This window comes from Enoplosus armatus, chromosome 17 (assembly GCF_043641665.1).
Source record: "Enoplosus armatus isolate fEnoArm2 chromosome 17, fEnoArm2.hap1, whole genome shotgun sequence".
Lineage (NCBI taxonomy): Eukaryota > Metazoa > Chordata > Actinopteri > Centrarchiformes > Enoplosidae > Enoplosus > Enoplosus armatus.
The window spans coordinates 14,238,349-14,260,188 of NC_092196.1; the positions used below are offsets into that span (position 1 = coordinate 14,238,349).

The following is a 21,840-nucleotide window of genomic DNA, read 5'->3' on the forward strand; positions in this document are numbered from 1 at the left end:
TTTGTGATCCCTCTGAGCCCAGAACCTGGCAGACCCTTGTCCTTCAACTTAAACCTTGTCCCAAAAGAAGATGTTAAGTCCAGGCACAGCTCTCCAAGCCATACAAGTCCCAGAAAAGCCCACTCAAGGCCTTCATCTCCCAACCCTACCAGCCCTATCACTCCAGATGAAGACTGCTTCTCTCTGATTGAGAAGGTTCACACAGCCCAGCTGCAGAAGGGGATGGCTCATGGAGGACAACAAGGGAAAGGGGATCCTGGAAAAGGGAAGGAAAAGACAGAGCAAGGAAAGGGAAAGGGGGGTGGAAAGAAAGATAAGAAGGATGGTGGCAATAAACACTAGTCAGGTACACATACCACATTGTAAATGTTCTATTGTTTCCCTCAATAGAGATGAAATATGAGGTCTCAGTAATTGGCTTGGAAAATAATTTATTGAACAATGTTATGATGTTCAATGTATGAAATTGTATTTGTATTTTTCATATGCCCACACTAATTAGAAGCTCGTGCTGGAGTAGAAGTTTATTCTGTTTTTATTTTCAGGACAGGTTATTTGTTGAGGCATTTTTTTTCTTCTTTGTCAGTTAAATATTTCGTACACACACACACACACACACACACACACACACACACATAAGTATATATGTGTGTCCTTTTCAAATGTAAATGCATTGTGAACAGTTAAAGATACAGTAATACTGTTTTAACTACTTATCCAAAGAGAGAAATTGTTGGTTGGAATTAAACCCAGTACTCTGGCATACTGTATGAAACTATGAAAATCATCGTATAACAAACCTAAATTAAACCTGATTGCCAATTCATGTTTTCCCTTGATTAGTTGAACCACATAATTGACAAATGAGCCTAGAGCCTACTTGTAACATTTTAGTTAGTAAGTTTTACAGAGCTATTGATTCGCTACACTGGAAACAACTGTTTTCAATAAATCATAGGTGCATCTCAACTACAGCACATGATGAAAAAGAGGTGTAACATTTGATCTTAACAGAAATTGATTAATCAATTAATATGAGCAATGATTTGCCAGTTTGGTCTTCATATTGACACACAGTGTTCTAAGACAGTTTCTTGTAACTTATCTAAGCTAAATTGGTTATCTAAGGTTGAATATGAAAACAAGATGTGAAAAGAAAAGGAAACACTTGAGAAATGTATAACATTTATTGAAGATTTGCAGAAGAAAATTCTCAGGGGCTCATATTGTATGAACTCTGTTAAAAGGCCTCAGCTGGATCTTGTATCTCATTCAGCAGAGTCACTTCCCTGGAAAAAAGAAAGATAATTAGTTCTTATATACTGTGTTTGTAGGAATGTATTATAGAAGGAATACAATAACATTCAGTGCAACATTTTATGGAATGACAATAGAGTTTGGATATTTTTTCAGAAAGATAGTATAACTTGTGTAATACCATACTGCAACTGGTCATTCATTTCAGAGGTCATTATGTATACAGTTATTTTCAAGTGTATTTAACATTGGAATGTAAAAATCATGGATATATAGATGAAGTATACTGTATTCATATGGATAATACATGACACGGTCAAAGAGAATGAAAAAGACACCTTTCCAGCATCACGGCTCTTGGCTCTCAGCTTGTTGACCTGGGACTCAGCGATGTCAGCGCGCTCCTGAGCTTCCTCCAGCTCATGCTGGGCCTTTCTGTGCCTGGACATGTGAGTGTTGGCCTGCTCCTCCTGTGAAAGGTTTAGAGTTATATTAATTTAGCTGTTTATGCTGATATCATTATTCATTCAACTGCAAATAATTAGTCACATTAATGTATCACTCACAGCCTCCTCAGCCTGTCTCTTGTAAGCCTTGACTTTGAGCTGCAGCTTGTCCACCAGATCCTGAAGTCTAGTCACATTCTTCTTGTCCTCCTCAGTCTGTACAGATAAAGAATGGTAACTTATGGAGTGTTGCAAGCACAATGGAGCAGTTTCAGAAGAAGTATTTAGATGTTTTATTTGAATAAAAGTAGTAATACCACAGTATAACAATATTCTGTTACAAGTAAAAGTCCTGCATTCAAAATATATATTTAAGTAAAAGTCAAAGTATTATCAGAAATATCAAAGGTATCAAAAGTAAAATAACACATTAAGCAGAGTGGACCTATTCAACGTTATATTACATATTTATGATTTATTACTGATGCATTTAAGTAGAAGCAGCACTGTAATATTGTAGCTAGTCAGGAAGGAGCAAAAGCAAACTACTTGTTATACTGCTTGGGTTTGGAGGTTTATCTTTAATGCATCTTATTTTATAAAGGTACTACATAATTTGTATGTAAAATCTTAAAGACCCTGCACACTCATAGTCCACCCATACAGGTGTGTTCACTTATATTGCCTAATTAGTGCTATGCTGCAGGGCAGGGCAACCTACCCAGTTATAACTGGATAATACAAAAGGTCAATACTTGCCTGTGAAATGTCGTGGAGCAGAAGTATAAACTACCAAAAAAAACCTCATAATTGTACTTAAGTACAGTACATGGGTAAATGTACCCCTAGAATCAAGGAGTAATTATTAAATTATATTATTAAATAAAATGTACCTGATAGGTCAGCTCCTTCACCCTCCTCTCATATTTGCGGACTCCTTTAACAGCATCAGCTCCACGTCTCTGCTCGGCTTCAACTTCAGCCTCCAGCTCACGCACCTGTAATGATAAATAATCAAAGTTTTGTATGAGGATGTGAGTGCAGAGACAGAAGTCAAGTTTATTTGATGCATTTGAAGTGATGTTTTTATTCTTAAACTGATCTGTGACCATCTGACCATTTATATTCAGTTCATACCCTGGACTCCAGTTTCTGGAGCTGCTTCTTGCCACCCTTCATGGCGAGGTTCTCAGCCTCATCCAGTCGGTGCTGCAGGTCCTTGACTGTGATCTCCAGGTTCTTCTTCATCCTCTCCAGATGAGCGCTGGTGTCCTGCTCCTTCTTCAGCTCCTCAGCCATCATGGCAGCCTGAAATTATAAAATGTTCTCTAATTCATTCATAATCTATAATAAACCTAACATTATCAGTGCATTGAGGTAGACGAAAAACACAACATTGATCAGTTAGAGATGTAAACTCACATCAGTGATAGCCTTTTTGGCTTTCTCCTCAGCATTTCTTGCTTCCTGAACAGAATCATCCACTTCACCCTGAACCTGGACAAGGTCAGACTCCAGCTTCTTCTTGGTGTTCAGAAGACTGGTGTTCTGAATGTTTAAGAAAAGCCGTGTTTAATATGATATTTGTAATGTATTTTCAAAATACCAGTTTCTTGTGAATTAATGACAAACTAATAACAAACCTGAGAGTGAAGCAGTCCGACACGCTCACTGGCATCAACCAACTCCTGCTCAGCCACTTTGCGTCCTCTCTCTGTCTGTTCCAGAGCGGCTCTCAGCTCCTCAATCTCAGCCAGCATCAGGCCATTTCTGCGCTCCACCATGGCAACCTGCTCCCTCATGTCTTCCTGTCCTCTGACAGCATCATCAAGGTGCAGTTGTGCATCCTGACAACATAAAATAAAGAGTTCATTTGAACTTTCTTGAACATTTTTTTTCATTTAGCAATCGCACAAAACTCACCTTGAGCTGTCCCTGGACATTCCTCAGTTGTTTCTGGGCCTCAGCAGCCTGCCTGTTGGCATGGCTCAGCTGAATCTCCATCTCATTCAGGTCTCCCTCCATCTTCTTCTTGACTCTCAGGGCATCATTCCTGCTCCTGACCTCGGAATCAAGAGTGCTCTGCATGGAGTCTATCACCCTCTGGCTGTTCCTCTTGATTTGCTCCATCTCTTCATCCTTCTCTGCCAGCTTCCTGTCAACCTCACCTTTGATCTGGTTGAGCTCAAGCTGAACACGGAGAATCTTGGACTCCTCATGCTCCAGTGTACCCTGCAAGAAAAGTCAGCTGAGTATAGCTAAGAACCAAAATGACTGTTCTATCATTTTAACAAAACACATTTGAAATTAGTTAAATAATGGTATAGAACACAGTTAACTGAATTGTTGCAATAAAAAAACAAATGAAGTATAAAAGATAATACCTCTGCTTCCTCCAGGGCAGTTTGAATTTCAGTTTTCTCACTTTCTACAGCTTTCTTGGCTTTTTCCAGCTCGTGGATGCTTTTTCCAGTCTCTCCAATTTGTTCAGTCAGATCTGAGATCTCCTCTGCAGAGTTAATTAAAGAAAGATAAACATTCTTAGACTCTTGCCAATTGATAACAAATAATTATTTGCCTTTAATGTAGATAGCAGTTGACATACGCTGCAGGTTCTTGTTCTCTCTCTTCATGGTCTCCAGCTGATCAAGAGCCTCCTCATAAGAGTTCTTCATCTTGAACAATTCAGTGCTGAGAGAACGAGCCTCCTTCTGGGCTCCTTCCAGCTCTGCCTGGCTCTCCTCATACTTCTGTTTCCACTCTGACAGGACCTAGAATCATATAGAGGAATTAAAAATATCACAAAGATAGAATTGTGTTTGAGATTGGCCTGGCCTTGTGTTGAGCCTTGTTTTGTTTTCCACTACAACTACTTACCTTATCAAAGTTCCTCTGCTTCTTGTCAAGGTTGGCAGCCAGAGAATTAGCTCTCTCCACATCAATCATGAGGTCCTCCACTTCACCCTGCAGCCTCTGCTTGGTCTTCTCCAAAGAGGCACACTTGGAGTTCACAGCCTCAATGGATTCCTCAGCCTCCTGCAGACGCTGGGCAAGCTTTTTCCTGTGGTGAAGAAGTATTTTTTTTATGTAATTTTGCAATAATATATGAAATATTAAATTATAAACCTATTTATTTATGAAAAAGTAGAAAGGTTTTTATGTACTTTGCCTCCTCCAGCTCCTCAGTGCGTTGGATAGCATCAGTCTCATATTTGGTTCTCCACTGAGCCACCTCGCTGTTGGCCTTGGACATTCCTCGCTGCAACTCAGCCTTGGCCTCCTGCTCCTCCTCAAACTGCTCTCTGAGCAGATCACAGTCATGGCGGGCTGACTGAACAGCATGGGCCAGGGCATTCTTGGCCTATAAATTCATCATTAGAATCATTAAAGCCTTAATTGATTCTGTTAATATACTGTAGTACATACAAAAAATACAGAACATCTTTTCTTAAACAAACTACCCTCAACTCAAAATAGTCGTGTCTGAGCTATAACTGGAGATATCATACCTGATAAATAGACAGCCCAAGCACACATTGCATTAGAAAGTGGACAATGCACAAATGATATCTTGTACCTTCACTTCCTCCTCAATGTGTCTCTTAAGCTCTTCAATCTGCTGAGTGTAAGCCTGTTTGCCTCTTGTGAGCTGGGAAATAAGAGCTTCCTTCTCCTCAAGCTGGCGGGAAAACTCACCTAAACAAATACGAGTATGAATAAGATTTGGATGGCTTTTTTCACACCTGAAATATAGCTGAAAGTGCTTTTCATTAAAAAGAAAACAAATCATTTGAAATGATAGCACAATACTCAAGTAAGAGACAAATTATACATAAGGAATTGTCAGTTTAATAATAATTAGTATACCTATATAAATCATACTGTATCCTTTTAAACACACAACCCAATCATTATTTTGGACCATGGGAATGAATCATATATGTCATATCTAACTTAAAAAAAGGTACTAATTAATATAGTATTACACATTTCACATCGTTGGATACACACCATTCTCTGTTTGCAGTCTTGCCCTCTGTGCACTCATGTCATTTAGCTGGCGAACGTTTTCATCATTTTTGGACTTGATTTCACTTAATTGGTCTTCAAGAGTTCGGCACATTTTCTCCAGATTGGCCTGTAATTAACATGAAATTTACATGACTTAAATGCAGAGGAAATGGAACTTACTTACTGATCAGGTACTTTGTATTTATTATCCACCTTTATTATTTGGATATTTGCTGAAATCTTATGTAATTAAGTTTTCCTGAAAAACAGTGCATACCTTTGCTTTGGCAACAGCCTCCATGTTGCTGGACAGGTCATCAATCTCCATCTTGTACTCGCTCTTCTCTTTCTCCAGCTTCTGCTTGACACGCTGAAGGTTGTCGATCTGCTCTCCCAGCTCTGCAACACTGTCAGCCTGCTTCTTGCGGAGAGCTGCTGCAGTAGCTTCATGCTGCAGGGTTGACTCTTCAAGATCACGACGCAACTTCTGGAACTCAGCTTCGCGCTTCTTGTTCATCTCAATCTGGGCAGCTGTTGCTCCACCAGCTTCCTCAAGCCTCTCACTGATCTCCTCAAGCTCCCTGGAGAGGTCAGCCCTCTGCTTCTCTACCTTAGCCCGAGCAGCCCTCTCAGCCTCAATCTCTTCTTCCAGCTCCTCAATACGAGCCTAGATTTGATGACAGTAATATCAAGAAGGCTTATTAACTTGAGCATGTTGTTTTTGATTCACTGAGTTTACTGTTCATGTCAAATACTTACCTGGAGTTCCTTGATCTTCTTCTGAAGCTGAGCACCAAGGGACTGTTCATCCTCAATTTTGCTGAGGAGCTGACTGGTCTCAAAGTCTTTCCTTAATGTGTTCAACAAAATAAATGTTAAATTTGTGATTTTTCTTTCTGTATGTGAAGGCAGGAATTTCATCAATAACTTATTTTTTACTTACTTTTTGATTTTCTCCTCAGATTGCTGCTTGTCATTCTCCAGATCCATTATGGATTCCTGGGCCAGTTTCAGATCTCCTTCAAGCTTCCTCTTGGCTCTTTCAAGGTCCATGCGAAGCTTCTTCTCTTGCTCCAGTGATCCTTCAAGCTTTTTAATAAAAAATAATCTATTTGTACAATGGAACATCAATCCTGAGACTCAAACTGCTTTATACTTTAATAATTTCAAAAGCAATGTTTTCTCACATCATCTACTTGCTGTTGACATTAAATGAATGTTGACATTATATGTTGTTTTGCATTTGTTTCATAGGTTGTCAACTTGACAACACAAGCTAATTGACAATAAAAACACACTATCAAAAGATTTGTTTTCTTACGTCGTCCACTTGCTGTTCCAGCTTTGTCTTGGCCTTGGTCAGAGAGTTGACTTTGTCTTCCTCTGCCTGGAGATCATCAAGTGTTTGCTGATGGGCCTCTTGGAGGGCTTTCTTCTCCTTGGTTAACTTGGCAATTGACTCATCTTGAGATGCCATTTCCTCTGTCAGGTTTTTCACCTGAAAAAGGAATGAATGGATTTTTGACTTAATGCCTATACATGTTTGAAACCTCGGTAGAAACATTTTATTATTTTTTTATCAGTGTATATTTCAAGTTATGTGAACCTTGTTTTCTGTGGCATGTTTCTCCTTTTCCACTTTAGCCAAAGTGAGCTCCAAGTCATCAATGTCTTTCTTCAGCTCAGAGCATTCATCCTCCAGTTTCCTCTTCTTGGCTGTCAGCTCAGCATTGATTTCCTCTTCATCCTCCAGTCTCTCAGTTGTCTCTTTGAGTTTGGCCTCGAGCTGGATCTTGCTCTTAATGAGCCCTTCACACCTTTCTTCAGCATCAGAGAGGTTCTCACCTTCCTATAGTTTGAACATACACATGGTATTATTTTGATTAAAACATGTTTTTAAAAATTATATTCAGTGGATTTCTTTGGTAAAGCGAAACATCTGACTGCAAATAGAACATTTTGCTGCTCTTGCATTCTACTCACAGCTGCAACTTGCAGTTGCAGGTCATTCTTTTCCTGCAGCAGGGAAACCATCTTCTCCTCCAGTTCCTTCTTTTTGGCCAGGGCAGCAGCCAGGTCTGTCTTCATCTTATCATAGTTCTCCTTCATCTGCTGCAGCTCCTTCTCAGTCTCAGCACTCTTCAGAAGAGGCTTGATCTTGAAGTACAGATGCATCCATGGCCAGTTCTTCACATTCATGAATGAACGGATGTTGTACTGGATGGTGAAGATTGCATCTCTAATAAAAAATAACATAAATTATTGTATCAGTATTGCTTTTGTTTAACATCACACTGGAATTTAAGAGGCCATGCAGTATACTGCATGATAGTCCTACCTCCTCTCCATCATCTTAACAAACTCCTTCCTCATGAGGTATCCTCTGCAGAGAGCCTGAGTCATGGTCACCAGCGTAGCCAGTTTATCATCTCTCATCTCCTCCAGGGTGCCAAGCAGACCAGCTTTGAAGAACACCTATGTTGTCAAGTGAAGGAAATGACTCATCAGGACACATAGATACAACAGAAAAACTGCACAAGTAAAAATCTGTTAACATTGTTTATAAGAATGAACCTTTGTATGTCCAAACTTGTACTGAGTGTGGTCCACATCAATGGAGCCCAGCAGCTTCTCTGAAGCTTTCTTGTTGTCAATGAACTGTCCCTCAGGGATGACACTTGCATTCAATACTTTGTATCTGCAAGAGAAAATGATATTGTTACTTATATTTACCTCCCATTTCCCTGGTGTTTTACACCATAACAACTCAACTGAAATCAGCTTGAATGACTCCTACTGAAAAGTCACCTCTGCTTAAAGTCACCGTAGAGGATTCTGCTGGGGAAGCCCTTTCTGCAGATTCTGATTCCTTCCAGCACACCGTTACACCTCAGCTGGTGGATGACCAAGTGGTTCTCCATAAGACCTGCACATTGCACAAAACAGTAATAAGTATTTTTGGGATTCATTTTGGCTAGTCTTTTTTAAAAAGACAACACAATAACACCAAACCTGGGGTCTTTGTTTCATTGGGAATCAGACAGCGCACAAAATGAGGATGAGTGCTCCTCAGGTTGGTCATCAGCTTGCCCAAGTTCTCCTGGGATGTGAAATATTATCATTAAAAACAACAAACAAACTTCAAAACATAACCCAATCAGATTAAATTGGATCTTTTGTGGATGTTGAACATACCCTGAAAAGAGCAGACACAGTCTGGAAGGAACCACCCTTCTTCTTTCCACCACCCTTCTTGCCACCACCAGCAGTATCTGTTTTTAAAACATAGTGCCAGCAAATAATTAACTCTTTCTTCAGTGTTCATGTTTATTTCCCAAAGGAAACCACATGCTTTAAGTAAGTGAAACTGAATTGCCACGCAGGTTTTACAGTATTAGCTTCTTACCATCAGCTGAAAAATGGGCTGCATACAGAAGAGCAAGCAGTTTGTTCGAAGACTTCTGGTAGAGCTGAACAACTGAGTCATTCAGGGGGTCCTTGTTCTTGTCCAGCCAGCCAGTGATATTGTAGTCCACTGTGCCGGCATAGTGAACCAGGGAGAAGTGAGCCTCAGCCTTGCCCTTAGCGGGTTTTGGCTTCTCAAAGGCCTTGGTCTTGCCCAGATGCTGATCATGCAGCTTGTTCTTGAAAGAAGTGTCTGTTGCCTTGGGGAACATGCACTCCTCTTCAAGGATGGAGAAGATGCCCATTGGCTGAAAGGACATTATGTCATATTAAAAAGAATCAACAACTTAGCAGGTAGTCAGAAAACAGGTTTCATTTCAATTCTACCTGACAGAATTGTCTTACCTTCTCAATAAGCTCAATGCAGGCAGCCAAGTCCATACCAAAATCGATGAACTCCCAATCAATGCCTTCTTTCTTGTACTCCTCTTGCTCCAGAACAAACATGTGGTGGTTGAAAAACTGCTGCAGTTTCTCATTGGTGAAGTTGATACAGAGTTGCTCCAAGCTGTTGTACTGTAATTTGAAAATCAGTCCCATGGAAAAACATTGATGATGATGATGATGATATGTGATGCAACTGAAATGTTCTTCAAATTACTTACATCAAAGATCTCAAATCCAGCGATATCCAACACTCCAATGAAGAACTGTCTTGGCTGCTTTGTGTCCAGCATCTCATTGATACGGACGACCATCCACAAGAACATTTTCTCATAGACAGACTTACACAGAGCACTGACAGCATTGTTGACCTAGAAATAATGAGTTTAGGACAGAAGATTGATTTCTCAGAATAATAAGTTCATATCAAAATGCAAATATTTCCCTAATTTTTTAAGACATCAAATTTTCTTTTTATTACCTGTGGCACGGTCTGACCTTTGGTCACCATCTCGTTTCCAACCTTGACTCTGGGGTAGCACAGAGCTTTAAGCATATCAGCTGAGTTTAGGCCCATGAGGTAGGCAATTTTATCAGCGTCTGATTGAAAGAAAAATGTGTCCATTAATGCAAAGAAACGCGCAGGATCTAACAAAGCGATGTTAACATTATGAAGCAAAAATGTTAACTGTAACATTACTAAAATCACCATTGAAAACACTGCTGCTACAAGTTGTATTGTATGTAGAATGTTTGTTGGCAGTTAACGGCAGTTAATTTGTCACTCACTCTGTACTGTTTGTCTGTCATATATCGTTTGGTTATCAGTTTGATGACATGGCCTCTTTACTGCTCTATAAGTTATCTCATGTTGCTCTGACAGCTAATACATCACAGTGCTGACTGCCAGACCTTCTTTGTAGGTGAGTGATGCTAATTGGCATTTAACCAATATAACCCACTGTTGTAGCATTGTATTTAAGTTGTGATTACATTCTTGCAGTCTATGTAAGTTTATGCAAAAAACTTGTGATGTGAGGTATTTGTATTTTTAGTTTACCTGCTTAATGCCCTTTGATGTAATATGATATAATATGATGATGTTATATCACACTATTAATCCAATTACCCTCAGTGCAATCAGGTTCAGCCTGCTCCTCACGCTGCTTCTGCTTGAATTTCATGTTGCCATGATGCATCACAGCACCGGTCAGCTTGTAGATGGCAATCTTTTCATCACCACTGAAGCCCAAGATGTTGATAGCAGTCTAAAATTCATGCACAACAAATTATTTTAGAAAATCAGTTATTCTGACATTCATCTGCTGTTATTCTACAGACTACTATTAACTTACATCGGTTGCAATGAACTCCTCCACATCATTAATGCTTTTGACAGTGATTTCCCCCTGACTGATCATGTGGTAGTCATAGGGGTTTGTGGTAATTAGAAGGGCCTCTGGAAGAAAGTAGAGGAAATGCATAAGTGAGCACATATGCTTTTTTAAAATTGTTTGTTTATTGTATCATAACATACCCAGGAGCTCAGGCTTGTGGCCAGTCATCAGCTGATAGAAGATATGGTAACTCCTCTCAGCAGACAACTGGAAGGTGACACGGGACTTCTCCAGCAGATCTGTGAGTATTTGTCAGATATAAAGAACTGATGATGAATCCAAGACACTACATATGTACACTACTAATGCTGTCAATGTTGCCAACTACAGGAAAGGAAAATAACTAGAACTTACATGTTTCAATATCAGCTGAGGCCAGCTTGCCACTTGAGCCAAAGTGGATTCTGATGAATTTACCCTAAACATTTACCAGAAAATGTCAGTTTGACTCTAAGTAACAATAAGCATAAGAAAGTTATGTGAAGGTCCATAATATAAATACTTACAAAACGAGAGGAGTTGTCATTCCTTACTGTCTTGGCATTACCATAGGCCTCTAGCAGAGGGTTGGCTGCAATGATTTGATCTTCCAGTGAACCCTACATAGAAACATTATGAAGCTGTATAAAACTATTCAACAACAATCAACTGTGGCAAAGAATTTTAGCAACAACCAATTTACCTGAATTTTACTAGTCTCTTTCTTAGCTCCAGCCACTGCAATTGTTGCAAAGTACTGGATGACACGCTTGGTGTTGACAGTCTTTCCTGCACCAGATTCTCCACTGGGTAATGAAAATATAATTTTTTTAGCAAGATAGTCATGAAGAAGAGTCTTAAGAATTGTCTTGACAAGTTGTGTCAAACTTACGTGATGAGAACAGACTGGTTCTCACGATCTGTAATATAAGCATACAAGCTCAAGTTAAACCTATAGTTGAGAGCTTTCTTTGTCTCATCCCCTCAAATTCTGTGGTAACGTTGATCTTACCAGTGAGCATGAACTGATAGGCATTGTCAGAGATGGAGAAGATGTGGGGTGGTGCCTCAATCCTCTTCTTGCCTCTGTATGCCCCAACAACTTGAGCCTCGTACACAGGAAGCCACTTGTAGGGGTTTACGACGACACAGAACAGGCCAGAGTAGGTCTGTTGCAGGAAAGAGAGAAACACTATCACATTTGATGCACAGGCTTTACAGATACAAGACACACACTACACACTATATAAGATTGAAGCTTACGTAGATCATCCATGATGCAAAACGCTCTTTGAGGTTATACAGCACAGCAGGCTCATTGAGATGGGTCATCATAGCCATGTCTTCCATTTTATCGTACTTGGGAGGGTTCATGGGATGGATGTCATCCTCTTTTACAGTGAGAGTCTGAATAGGAAATACAATAAAGAAAAAAACATAGTCATAAAGTAGTTTAAAGAAATTACATTTTCTTTTGCTGAGTCTGTGAAGTGAAAAAGCAAATATCTAAATGTTTTAGAGAACTGTCATCAGTTTGTCTTCCTTCCTAGGGTCATTTGACTTTCATTGTAGACATGATTACACTTACCTTTCCTGTCAGTGTCTCTACTGTGGCTTTGCCACCCTCTCTTTTGATGACTTTACCCTTGGAATACATGTTTTCAGGATCAGCCACAAAGAAAGCTGTTTTGGCATCGAATGGAGCAGTCTGAGCCTCTATCCTCTCCTTCTCTGGTTTTCGGAGGTAAACGGCTGCAGGCCCATAGGCCTCCATCTCTGCATCTGTGCTCATGATGGCACCTTAAGCGACTGAAAAAAGGGGAGGTCATACATACTACATTTCTCTAGTATTTGTTTTAATAAATGTTAACATGCTGTTGGTAGGCCTATCAGGGGAGGTGTGTTTTGAAATTGTGGATATCATCTGAAATAAACTATAATGTACCTTCTTTGGTCCCAGCAGAAGATGAAATACAGTCAGGTCTGTTCTTTTGATCCTATGAATAAATGGTCAAGCATGAGTACATAAATCTATAGAGAAATATTGTATATTCATCACTAAAATAACTATATATTATTTTTAAAAACTATTAACTGGCATCATATTTGTGTATAGCACACCCAGTGGAAATAAGTAAATGATAGAAAATGAAATAAAATTACATTACTTCCTTACACAATACTAATTAATTAAAGCTGATGTACTTACCTGAGTTGGAAGCCTACCAGTTATCCACTGAGTCCTAAGCAGACTCTTTTATAGAGGGAGGACTGTCTCCTCAGTAGGTGTGCCCTGCTCAGTTTGGTCATGCATTCTTGTCATGTCGCTAATCCTGTGACATTGACATTTACATTGATGGATATTGCCTTGTACTCACATTTGTTGCAGTAAGTATTTGTTCTCTGTGCACAAACTGAATGATGAATGATGATTACAATCATGATTACCGTTTGTAAATTGATGTAAAATATGGAGGTATGGATTTATTATTATGATTATTTTCGTTGTTCTTTTTTCAGTTTTGGAGAAGCACCCAAATGTCACTGGTTGCAGGATATTCACACATGTCAGATTTTTTAGTCCAACAAAACAGAGTGTACTATTCTACAGAATAGAGTCAGAGTCATTCCATTCAGGGTCACAGGTACAGTTCTAAAATGTATTATTAATGTATTACTAATTATTTATTTTGATGATTTTATTATTTCACAGTACAAGTCACAGGACAAGTATGTGTCATCAAATATCACTCGGTAATTAGTAAGACATTTGTTGAGCACAGATTTTAAGTGTTTGCACACTAGAAAATATATGCTTTTCATTAACAGACAGGTCTGTCACCTCCTTAATGATCTTCAGTGTAAATAGTAATAATCTTACTGGAGTATGTTATGGCAGGCACAGGCTGTGGTTTTGGAGAAGCATTTAAATGTCACTGGTATACAGTTGCAGGACAACCACACATCTCAGATGTCTGAAATAAAATGGAGCTGGACCGCCATTCCATAAAAGCTGAGGAGGGATTGCATATCGCCTTGGAACAGAGTGGATGAACAGTTGCCATCTAGGCTGGGATAAGACCCAAAATAAGTCCTGCACCAATAAACAAGATGTTAGAGATGCCAGAACTGTAATAGTACTATGAATGAAAGGTGTATCCAAGTTAAAATTTTAATGTATAATATACAAGGGAAAAAAAAATCTACTAATACTTTCTCGTAATTACTTTGATGTATTTTTGTAAATCTGGATTGTTGAGTAAAGTTGTATTATTGCCTTTTATATTTACTTATCCTTCTTTGTTCAAAAAAGGAGATGACCTTGAGGAATGTCACCCATGTGACCTCACTAGACAGGTGGGCTATTGTGCAAACATGAGTTGCACACAAGCTATTCAAGTGAGGTCAAAGGTCTTCAGTCGTTTTTCTAGACAGCTTGTTTGAGGCAAGCCTTGGTAAGCTGAAATACATAAGATGCTATTTTTGCACAACAGAAGAACGTTAATGTAGTAAGAAATTGTTCATTTTCTAAGGCTGAGTTTGTTGCAGACGCTATGTATGGCTATGTGCTGTGTCACCTTGAATACATAACATGTTGTGCACACAGGGACCATTATTGTACAGTCTCATCTCTGGTGACTAAATGCCTCAGCTGATTTGAATTGTATTTAACCCTTTTAGTGGTTAAACAATGATATCCCAAACTAAGTTTGCCATTTAATTAGTCCAGTTGCAACCTCAAAGAAAAATCTTTGATAAATTATTATGTATTTTGTGCTTCAGGATGATAGTTACAATACAATTATTAAAGTATAAGAGATACAGAATTATATCATTAAAAATAAAAATAATTTCACTAACTTGCAACGTACTTTCTGGCGATACTTTCAGCTTACCTTTACTTGTAGTAACACAGTAGCACATTTTGGTTCAAATGCAGCATGTACATATTAGCATTTGAGTTAAAATATATTTTGCATTATGTGGTATTAATGTAAACTGTAAAATTAAATATGAGTCTGTTTATCAATTAGGCTATAATGCAAGTGAACTAAACATTTTGAAGGTGGAGAGAAGACGGACCCAAGTGGGGACAGATTGTCCCGACTGACCCTCTCCTTTGTATGTCCTTGAGTCAAGTAGATTTTTATAGATGAGCCTCTGCATGAAGCCCTTGAACTGAAATATAACATGCCAAATATGTCTGGCGAGGAGGAGCCTGAGAGGGTTTAAAAGAGTGTTAGAGTCTTCCATAACAGGGTAGTAACACTGAGAGAACCAAAGGTGGTGTGCTTTAAGCTCTCTCTGTTCTTATTTGTTTCATTTAGTTGTTCTTGTTTTATGCTATTAGAATAAAGGGCACAGACAGAACAGGGGTCCGGTGTGCTTACCTTTTAAGGTTGAGTTTTCAGGATTTATGTAATTGACAACAAAAATGAAATGCAATAATATGTGAAGAGATAATGAATAACAAGGAGGAAAAAGAAAGTTGAAAGAGTTGGAAGTGAGCCTAACAGTAAAGCTTACTGCTGATTAGCATGTTGTAACCAAAACTTTACATTACATTCAAATAATCTTCATTGTTGTGTTTTGATTTATTATCTTACATATGCGCCACAGTGGTTAACCGGAATATTTTTGTGAACCCTAAATAAATTGCATTCGCCTCCTAGTTGACACTTTGATCACGAGAATGTCTGGCATAAATTGAAGCAGCTCTATCAAAAACTCCTTAACAACTGTGTTAAGAGTGAGACTTGAGACAATATTAAACAGAAGTTATTTTCTTCACAGTTTAAGGATATCATTGTAGCATGTCAAATCAGTCAATCATTCATCAACAATGGCTGTGTTTTATGGTCATATGATACTGTCTTTGTCATTTTAAACAAGGGAAATTGTCTACATCAAATGCCTTGGTGGCCATTCCCCTGCAGTTGTCAATAAGCACAAGAAAGGCCAAGTCAACTCCTAAAAATATCTTGGTACTCAAATGGACAACCAGTTAGTGTGAAGTGTCCACATAAATAGCATCTGCCCCAAGGTCCAACAACACATGTGCTTCCTGTGCAGACTGTGAGGGTTTGGTACCACAACCAAGTTACCACCAAGTTTCAATACCTTGTCTGTCTAAATGAACAATCCAGTATATATAATTATATATATAATTATATATATTATTATTATTTTCTTTATTTTTTTTGCTTTTTATTTTTTTGCTTTAATCTGGTATGATAAGAACCCTTAGAAAAACCCTTGTGTTACCCTCTGAACACTCCTGGCAGATGCTTCTCCCTCATACTAAACCTGGTCTTATTCCAGTTAAGGAAAAAAAGACACAGTATAGTCAAGAAAAGCTTTGATTCATTTGTACATGTCACAACAGGTTGATCATGTTTTATGATCAAAAGTTGTCCACCAGATGTTGTCTCTTAATCAGCATTCTCAGACTGAAATTAAGAAAATACTATTTTTATTATCAACAGTGTCAGTCAATGACAATTTTGAAATCACTTGAGAAATGCAACACTTGAGTAACTGCTGCTGGCGGATGTGACTTTTATCATCTTGGTTTGATTTCTAATAAGCCAGTGTATGAATGGACCCTGTTGGCAACAAGTAGGGCTGGTCATAAATTTAGAGTGCCATTAGGATTCCTATTAATTTATACTGACTGTAGCCTCTCTGAACACTGAGAGCACTGAACACAGCCAACAAGTAGCCGCAGGGGAGTACTTCAATTCCTGCAATGGTTTTGAGCTTCTACTAAGCCAATTGTCATTCCACAACAGTGTGTGTCTCACTGTTACAAGTGTCATTACCTCACTGTTAAGTCCTACCATAATCTCAGACAGCAACTTGCCAGTGGTTTCAGTTTTACATTACACATTGCCTCAATCCATATAGGCCTATTCTTACCAGTAGGTAAGTAGTAACAGTACCAGTAGTAACAGTAGGCTAATGAATAGTAGCATAATAATAATGATAATAATGACAATAATAATAATAATGATGATGATGATGATGATAACAATAATAGTAATAATAATAATAATACATCTTTATAGTAGATAGTATATTATCATAGTGATAGACTAGATATTAAATAATGAAGGAGTCGTGGACATTTTTTTTTTTTTTCAATCAGTACACCTCAGTGCATACTATTGGGATACCTTGCGCACTTATTTAGATCAGTGGTCAAACTATTTACTGGAATTATTTTTGAGGTGTCCTGGTATACAATTTAAACTTTAGTTATACTTACTTAGCTAGAAGACAGTTAATAGTGACATTATTATTACAGCTGTAACTTAGCAGTCACATTAATGTAGTTGACTTACAGTCTCATCAGCATGTGTTTTGTATGCCTGGACTGGAGCTTGTCCACCAGAAATAAAATACATAAAATACATGAAATGCAAATAATGTAACAATGTAACAATCAATTGTGGCCATGTTGAACTCATTTAGCTGTATGCACGTTTTTGTAATAGAGTAAATACAGAGTAAATGGTATTGAGATGCGTAATGTTTATTGAAATGTTACAGTGTAAAAATGATTCAACAGTTGGTTCATATTTTATGCTTCCTGAACAGAATCTTCCACTTCACCCTGAACCTGGACAAGGTCAGACTCCAACTTCTTCTTGGTGTTCATAAGACTGGTGTTCTGAATGTTAAAAAAGAGTCACATTTAATTTGATATTTATTTGTTATGTATAACAAAGCCCATATGTATATTCATTATGTCAGTTATTGAAAACACACCTGAGAGTGAAGCAGTCCGACACGCTCACTGGCATCAACCAACTCCTGCTCAGCCACTTTGCGTCCTCTCTCTGTCTGTTCCAGAGCGACTCTCAGCTCCTCAATCTCAGCCAGCATCAGGCCATTTCTGCGCTCCACCATGGCAACCTGCTCCTTCATGCCTTCCTGTCCTCTGACAGCATCATCAAGGTGCAGTTGGGCATCCTGCCAATATAAAATAAAGAGGTAATCTCAACTTTCTTTACTGTTTTTCGTCATTTAGCAATTGCACAAAACTCACCTTGAGCTGTCCCTGGACATTCCTCAGTTGTTTCTGGGCCTCAGCAGCCTGCCTGTTGGCATGGCTCAGCTGAATCTCCATCTCATTCAGGTCTCCCTCCATCTTCTTCTTGACTCTCAGGGCATCATTCCTGCTCCTGACCTCGGAATCAAGAGTGCTCTGCATGGAGTCTATCACTCTGGCTGTTTCTCTTGATTTGCTCCATCTCCTCATTCTTCTCTGCCAGCTTCCTGTCAACCTCACCTTTGATCTGGTTGAGCTCGAGGTGAACATTTACCATTTGCAGAAACAATATTAAAATGAACACATGGTTGTATAAATGCTGTTGTAATATATAATATAAGTGGTCCAATTGTAATCAAGATTTAACCTCAACTTCCTCCAGCGCTGACTGAATTTCACTCTTCTCAGTCTCCACAGTCTTCTTTGCTTTCTCCAGCTCATGGATACTCTTTCCAGTCTCACCGATCTGTTCAGTCAGGTCTGAGATCTCCTCTATAGAGCGATCAAAGCCAAATATATTTTGAGTAACTTAGATTATGCATTATACATTATATCTAGCAAATGGTGTCAAGGCTTTTACCACCACTAAAGCTAATAAACTACACTACTAGAAATCAAAGACGAACCCTTACAATTGCTATGATAGGCACATAAAATATAGTGAGATTGACATACGCTGCAGGTTCTTGTTCTCTCTCTTCATGGTCTCCAGCTGATCCAGAGCCTCCTCGTAAGAGTTCTTCATCTTAAACACTTCAGTGCTGAGAGAACGAGCTTCCTTCTGGGCTCCTTCCAGCTCTGCCTGACCCTCCTCATACTGTTTCCATTCTGCAAGGACCTAGAATTGTACAGGTTAATTAAATGGTTAGTTTATTATACAGGTGTGTGTATCTTGGTTTTGATTACAAATTTAACCATTTACCTTATCAAAGTTCCTCTGCTTCTTGTCAAGATTGGCAGCCATAGAATTAGCTCTCTCCACATCAATCATGAGGTCTTCCACCTCACCCTGCAGCCTCTGCTTGGCCTTCTCCAAAGAGGCACATTTGGAGTTCACAGCCTCAATGGATTCCTCAGCCTCCTGCAGACGCCGAGCAAGCTTTTTCCTGAAGTGGAGATGAATTTGCTTGTACTTAAAAAGTAGAAAGGGTTTTATACTTGGCCTCCTCCAGCTCCTCAGTGCGTTGGATAGCATTTGTCTCATATTTGGATCTCCACTGAGCCACCTCGCTGTTGGCCTTGGACATTCCTCGCTGCAACTCAGCCTTGGCCTCCTGCTTCTCCTCTAACTGCTCTCTGAGCAGATCACAGTCATGGTGGGCTGACTGAACAGCATGGGCCAGGGCATTCTTGGCCTGTTGAGCACCCGATCCATGTCAGGGGGACATTTTAATCAACCTAATGTATGTAATCCAAATGCTGTGTGAATAAGTGAAACTGAGCCATATTAGGGAGCATTCTCTCTTAGTGACTCCCTTCACTTAATTGTTTAATACTATTTTTTGTTCTTCTTAGTATTAAGGTATGCAGAGGAATGTTTTTTTGTTTTACATTTCATCTCTCTCCTTATTATCATCCCAGCTCTTGAACAGTATTCCTGTCTGTGTTAAATCAGATCTAAAGCACTTTTTTCTCAAGGAGGCTGTGGTTGAGAACATCTTCTCTGATGATCTTTCTTACTCTTCTTCTTACTTACTTTCTTATGACAACTCTTAATTGATCCATTAATATAAGTCTTGTGATAAATTCATGACCTTAAAATAGAGTCTATACATAATTTATGTTGTAATAACAATAAATATGTAATTCGACTTTCTCAGTTTTGCAAGGACAATAATGTGAGTGGAATTTTTTGCTGTATACTGTATATGTATATTTTGATGTAACTAACTAAGCTGAGTCATACCTTGGAAAAAAATAAGAGAAGATATAAACTTGTTATACCTTCACTTCCCCCTCAACGTGCCTCTTCAACTCCTCAATCTGCTGAGTGAAGGCCTGCTTGCCCCTGGTCAGCTGGGAAACAAGAGCTCCCTTCTCCTCAAGCTGGCGGGAATACTCACCTGAATGACAAAATGTTCATGTGTTATTAATTAAGATCATTTTCATTTAAGTATTTATTTCTACAATACAGGACACTATTAAACATACATGTTGCAATTTAGTGTGTTAATGTATCATATGTGACAAACTCTACCTACAGAATGGTTTTTATTTCAGGTGACTTACCATTCTCCGTCTGCAGTCTGGCCTTCTGTGCATTAATGTCATTCAGTTGGCGGACATTCTCATCATTTTTGGCTTTGAGTTCACTCAACAGGTCCTCAAGAGTTCTGCACATTTTCTCCAAGTTGCCCTATCAAAAATAAATGTGCTATATTTGAAAAAATATGTATTTAAGAAACACAAACACTTAACTGCTTTTCACCTTTGCTTTGGCAACAGCCTCCATGTTGCTGGACAGGTCATCAGTCTCCATCTTGTACTCACTCTTCTCCTTCTCCAGCTTCTGCTTGACACATTGAAGGTTGTCGATCTGCTCTCCCAGCTCTGCAACACTGTCAGCCTGCTTCTTGTGGAGAGCTGCTGCAGTAGCTTCATGCTGCATATCAGGTAGCATTATAAACTGCACTTTCTAATTAACTGCTAATAGCAATTCAACCACGTTACTCCATATTTTATACCATTAATAGTAGAAAATAGTAGTGACAGTGTTAATGAAAAAAGTGAAGAAAATGAAGCATACCATCTGTACTGGATACTCAGAGCTTTTATTTCTTACCCTCAGCTGCAGCGTGGGTTGCATACAGTAATACAAGCAGTTTGTTCGAAGACTTCTGGTAGAGCTGAAGTAGAGCTGGTAGAGCTGTTCTTGTCCAGCCAGCCAGTGACATTGTAGTCCACTGTGCCGGCATAGTGAACCAGGGAGAAGTGAGCCTCAGCCTTGCCCTTTCCAGGCTTTGGCTTCTCAAGGCCTTGGTCTTGCCCAGATGCTGATCATGCAGCTTGTTCTTGAAAGTTGTGTCAGAGGCCTTGGGGAACATGCACTCCTCTTCAAGGATGGAGAAGATGCCCATTGGCTGAGAGGAATTTACATTTCATGTTAAAAATTAAACTGAGAAAACACTTGTACATGAATCAAGAAATCACGTCTACCAAAGTGGTTACTTACCTTCTCGATAAGCTCAATGCAGGCTGCCAAGTCCATACCAAAGTCAATGAACTCCCAATCAATACCTTCATAAATATATACCAATAAATAAAAATATTTATTTTCATGGCAAAATATGGTTGAACTTTAAAACTGCTCAGATATTTTTCAACTACTCACATCAAAGATCTCAAATGCAGCGATGTCCAACACTCCAATGAAGAACTGTCTTGGCACTTGCACAGAGCACTGACAGCATTGTTGATCTAGAAACAGATGTATATCAGAATAATCTTTTCATATCAAAATTCAAATATTTCCCTGATTTTTTCAAACATTTCTTTTTATTACCTGTGGCAGGGTCTGACCTTTGGTCACCATCTCATTTCCAACATTGACTCCTGGGTAGCACATTGTGCCTAGATTTGTTACATTTTTAAGTTCAAATTGTCTGTTAACATACCCAGGATGTGGCCAGTCATCAGCAGCTGATAGAAGATATGGTAGCTCCTCTCAGCAGACAACTGGAAGGTGACACGGGACCTCTCCAGCAGATCTAGGAATAACAAGTTAAATTGGATATTGTAAAATTATGGCATTAACAAATAACACTGTTTATATTTAAAACCAGTGTATCACTTGTCTCTTTGCATTTGCCTTACACTCTTATCCCTCTGCATTATGGCAGGAAATGCT

General features: G+C 38.9%; 1 protein-coding gene and 1 pseudogene across 1 annotated transcript; both read right to left on the reverse strand.

Moving 5' to 3' along the window:
- Positions 1-1,268: 1,268 nt before the first annotated feature.
- On the reverse strand, positions 1,269-12,731 carry LOC139300503 (myosin heavy chain, fast skeletal muscle-like). Its single transcript, XM_070923620.1, has 39 exons — positions 12,528-12,731; positions 12,203-12,346; positions 11,952-12,108; positions 11,832-11,859; positions 11,643-11,745; positions 11,467-11,559; positions 11,315-11,378; positions 11,101-11,199; positions 10,919-11,022; positions 10,693-10,831; positions 10,045-10,163; positions 9,785-9,934; positions 9,525-9,695; positions 9,121-9,427; positions 8,910-8,986; positions 8,727-8,814; positions 8,523-8,640; positions 8,289-8,412; positions 8,053-8,189; positions 7,698-7,953; positions 7,321-7,563; positions 7,036-7,212; positions 6,658-6,803; positions 6,474-6,564; positions 5,992-6,381; positions 5,715-5,841; positions 5,281-5,399; positions 4,868-5,064; positions 4,581-4,764; positions 4,309-4,474; positions 4,088-4,212; positions 3,627-3,935; positions 3,347-3,550; positions 3,126-3,251; positions 2,841-3,011; positions 2,597-2,701; positions 1,824-1,919; positions 1,596-1,727; positions 1,269-1,289 (listed from the first exon to the last, which is right to left on the reverse strand). Exons 1-39 carry the CDS (start codon positions 12,729-12,731, stop codon positions 1,269-1,271), a joined length of 5,811 nt encoding a protein of 1,936 aa, XP_070779721.1.
- Positions 12,732-17,522: 4,791 nt separating this feature from the next.
- Positions 17,523-20,613, reverse strand: LOC139300001 (myosin heavy chain, fast skeletal muscle-like; annotated as a pseudogene).
- Positions 20,614-21,840: the final 1,227 nt, after the last annotated feature.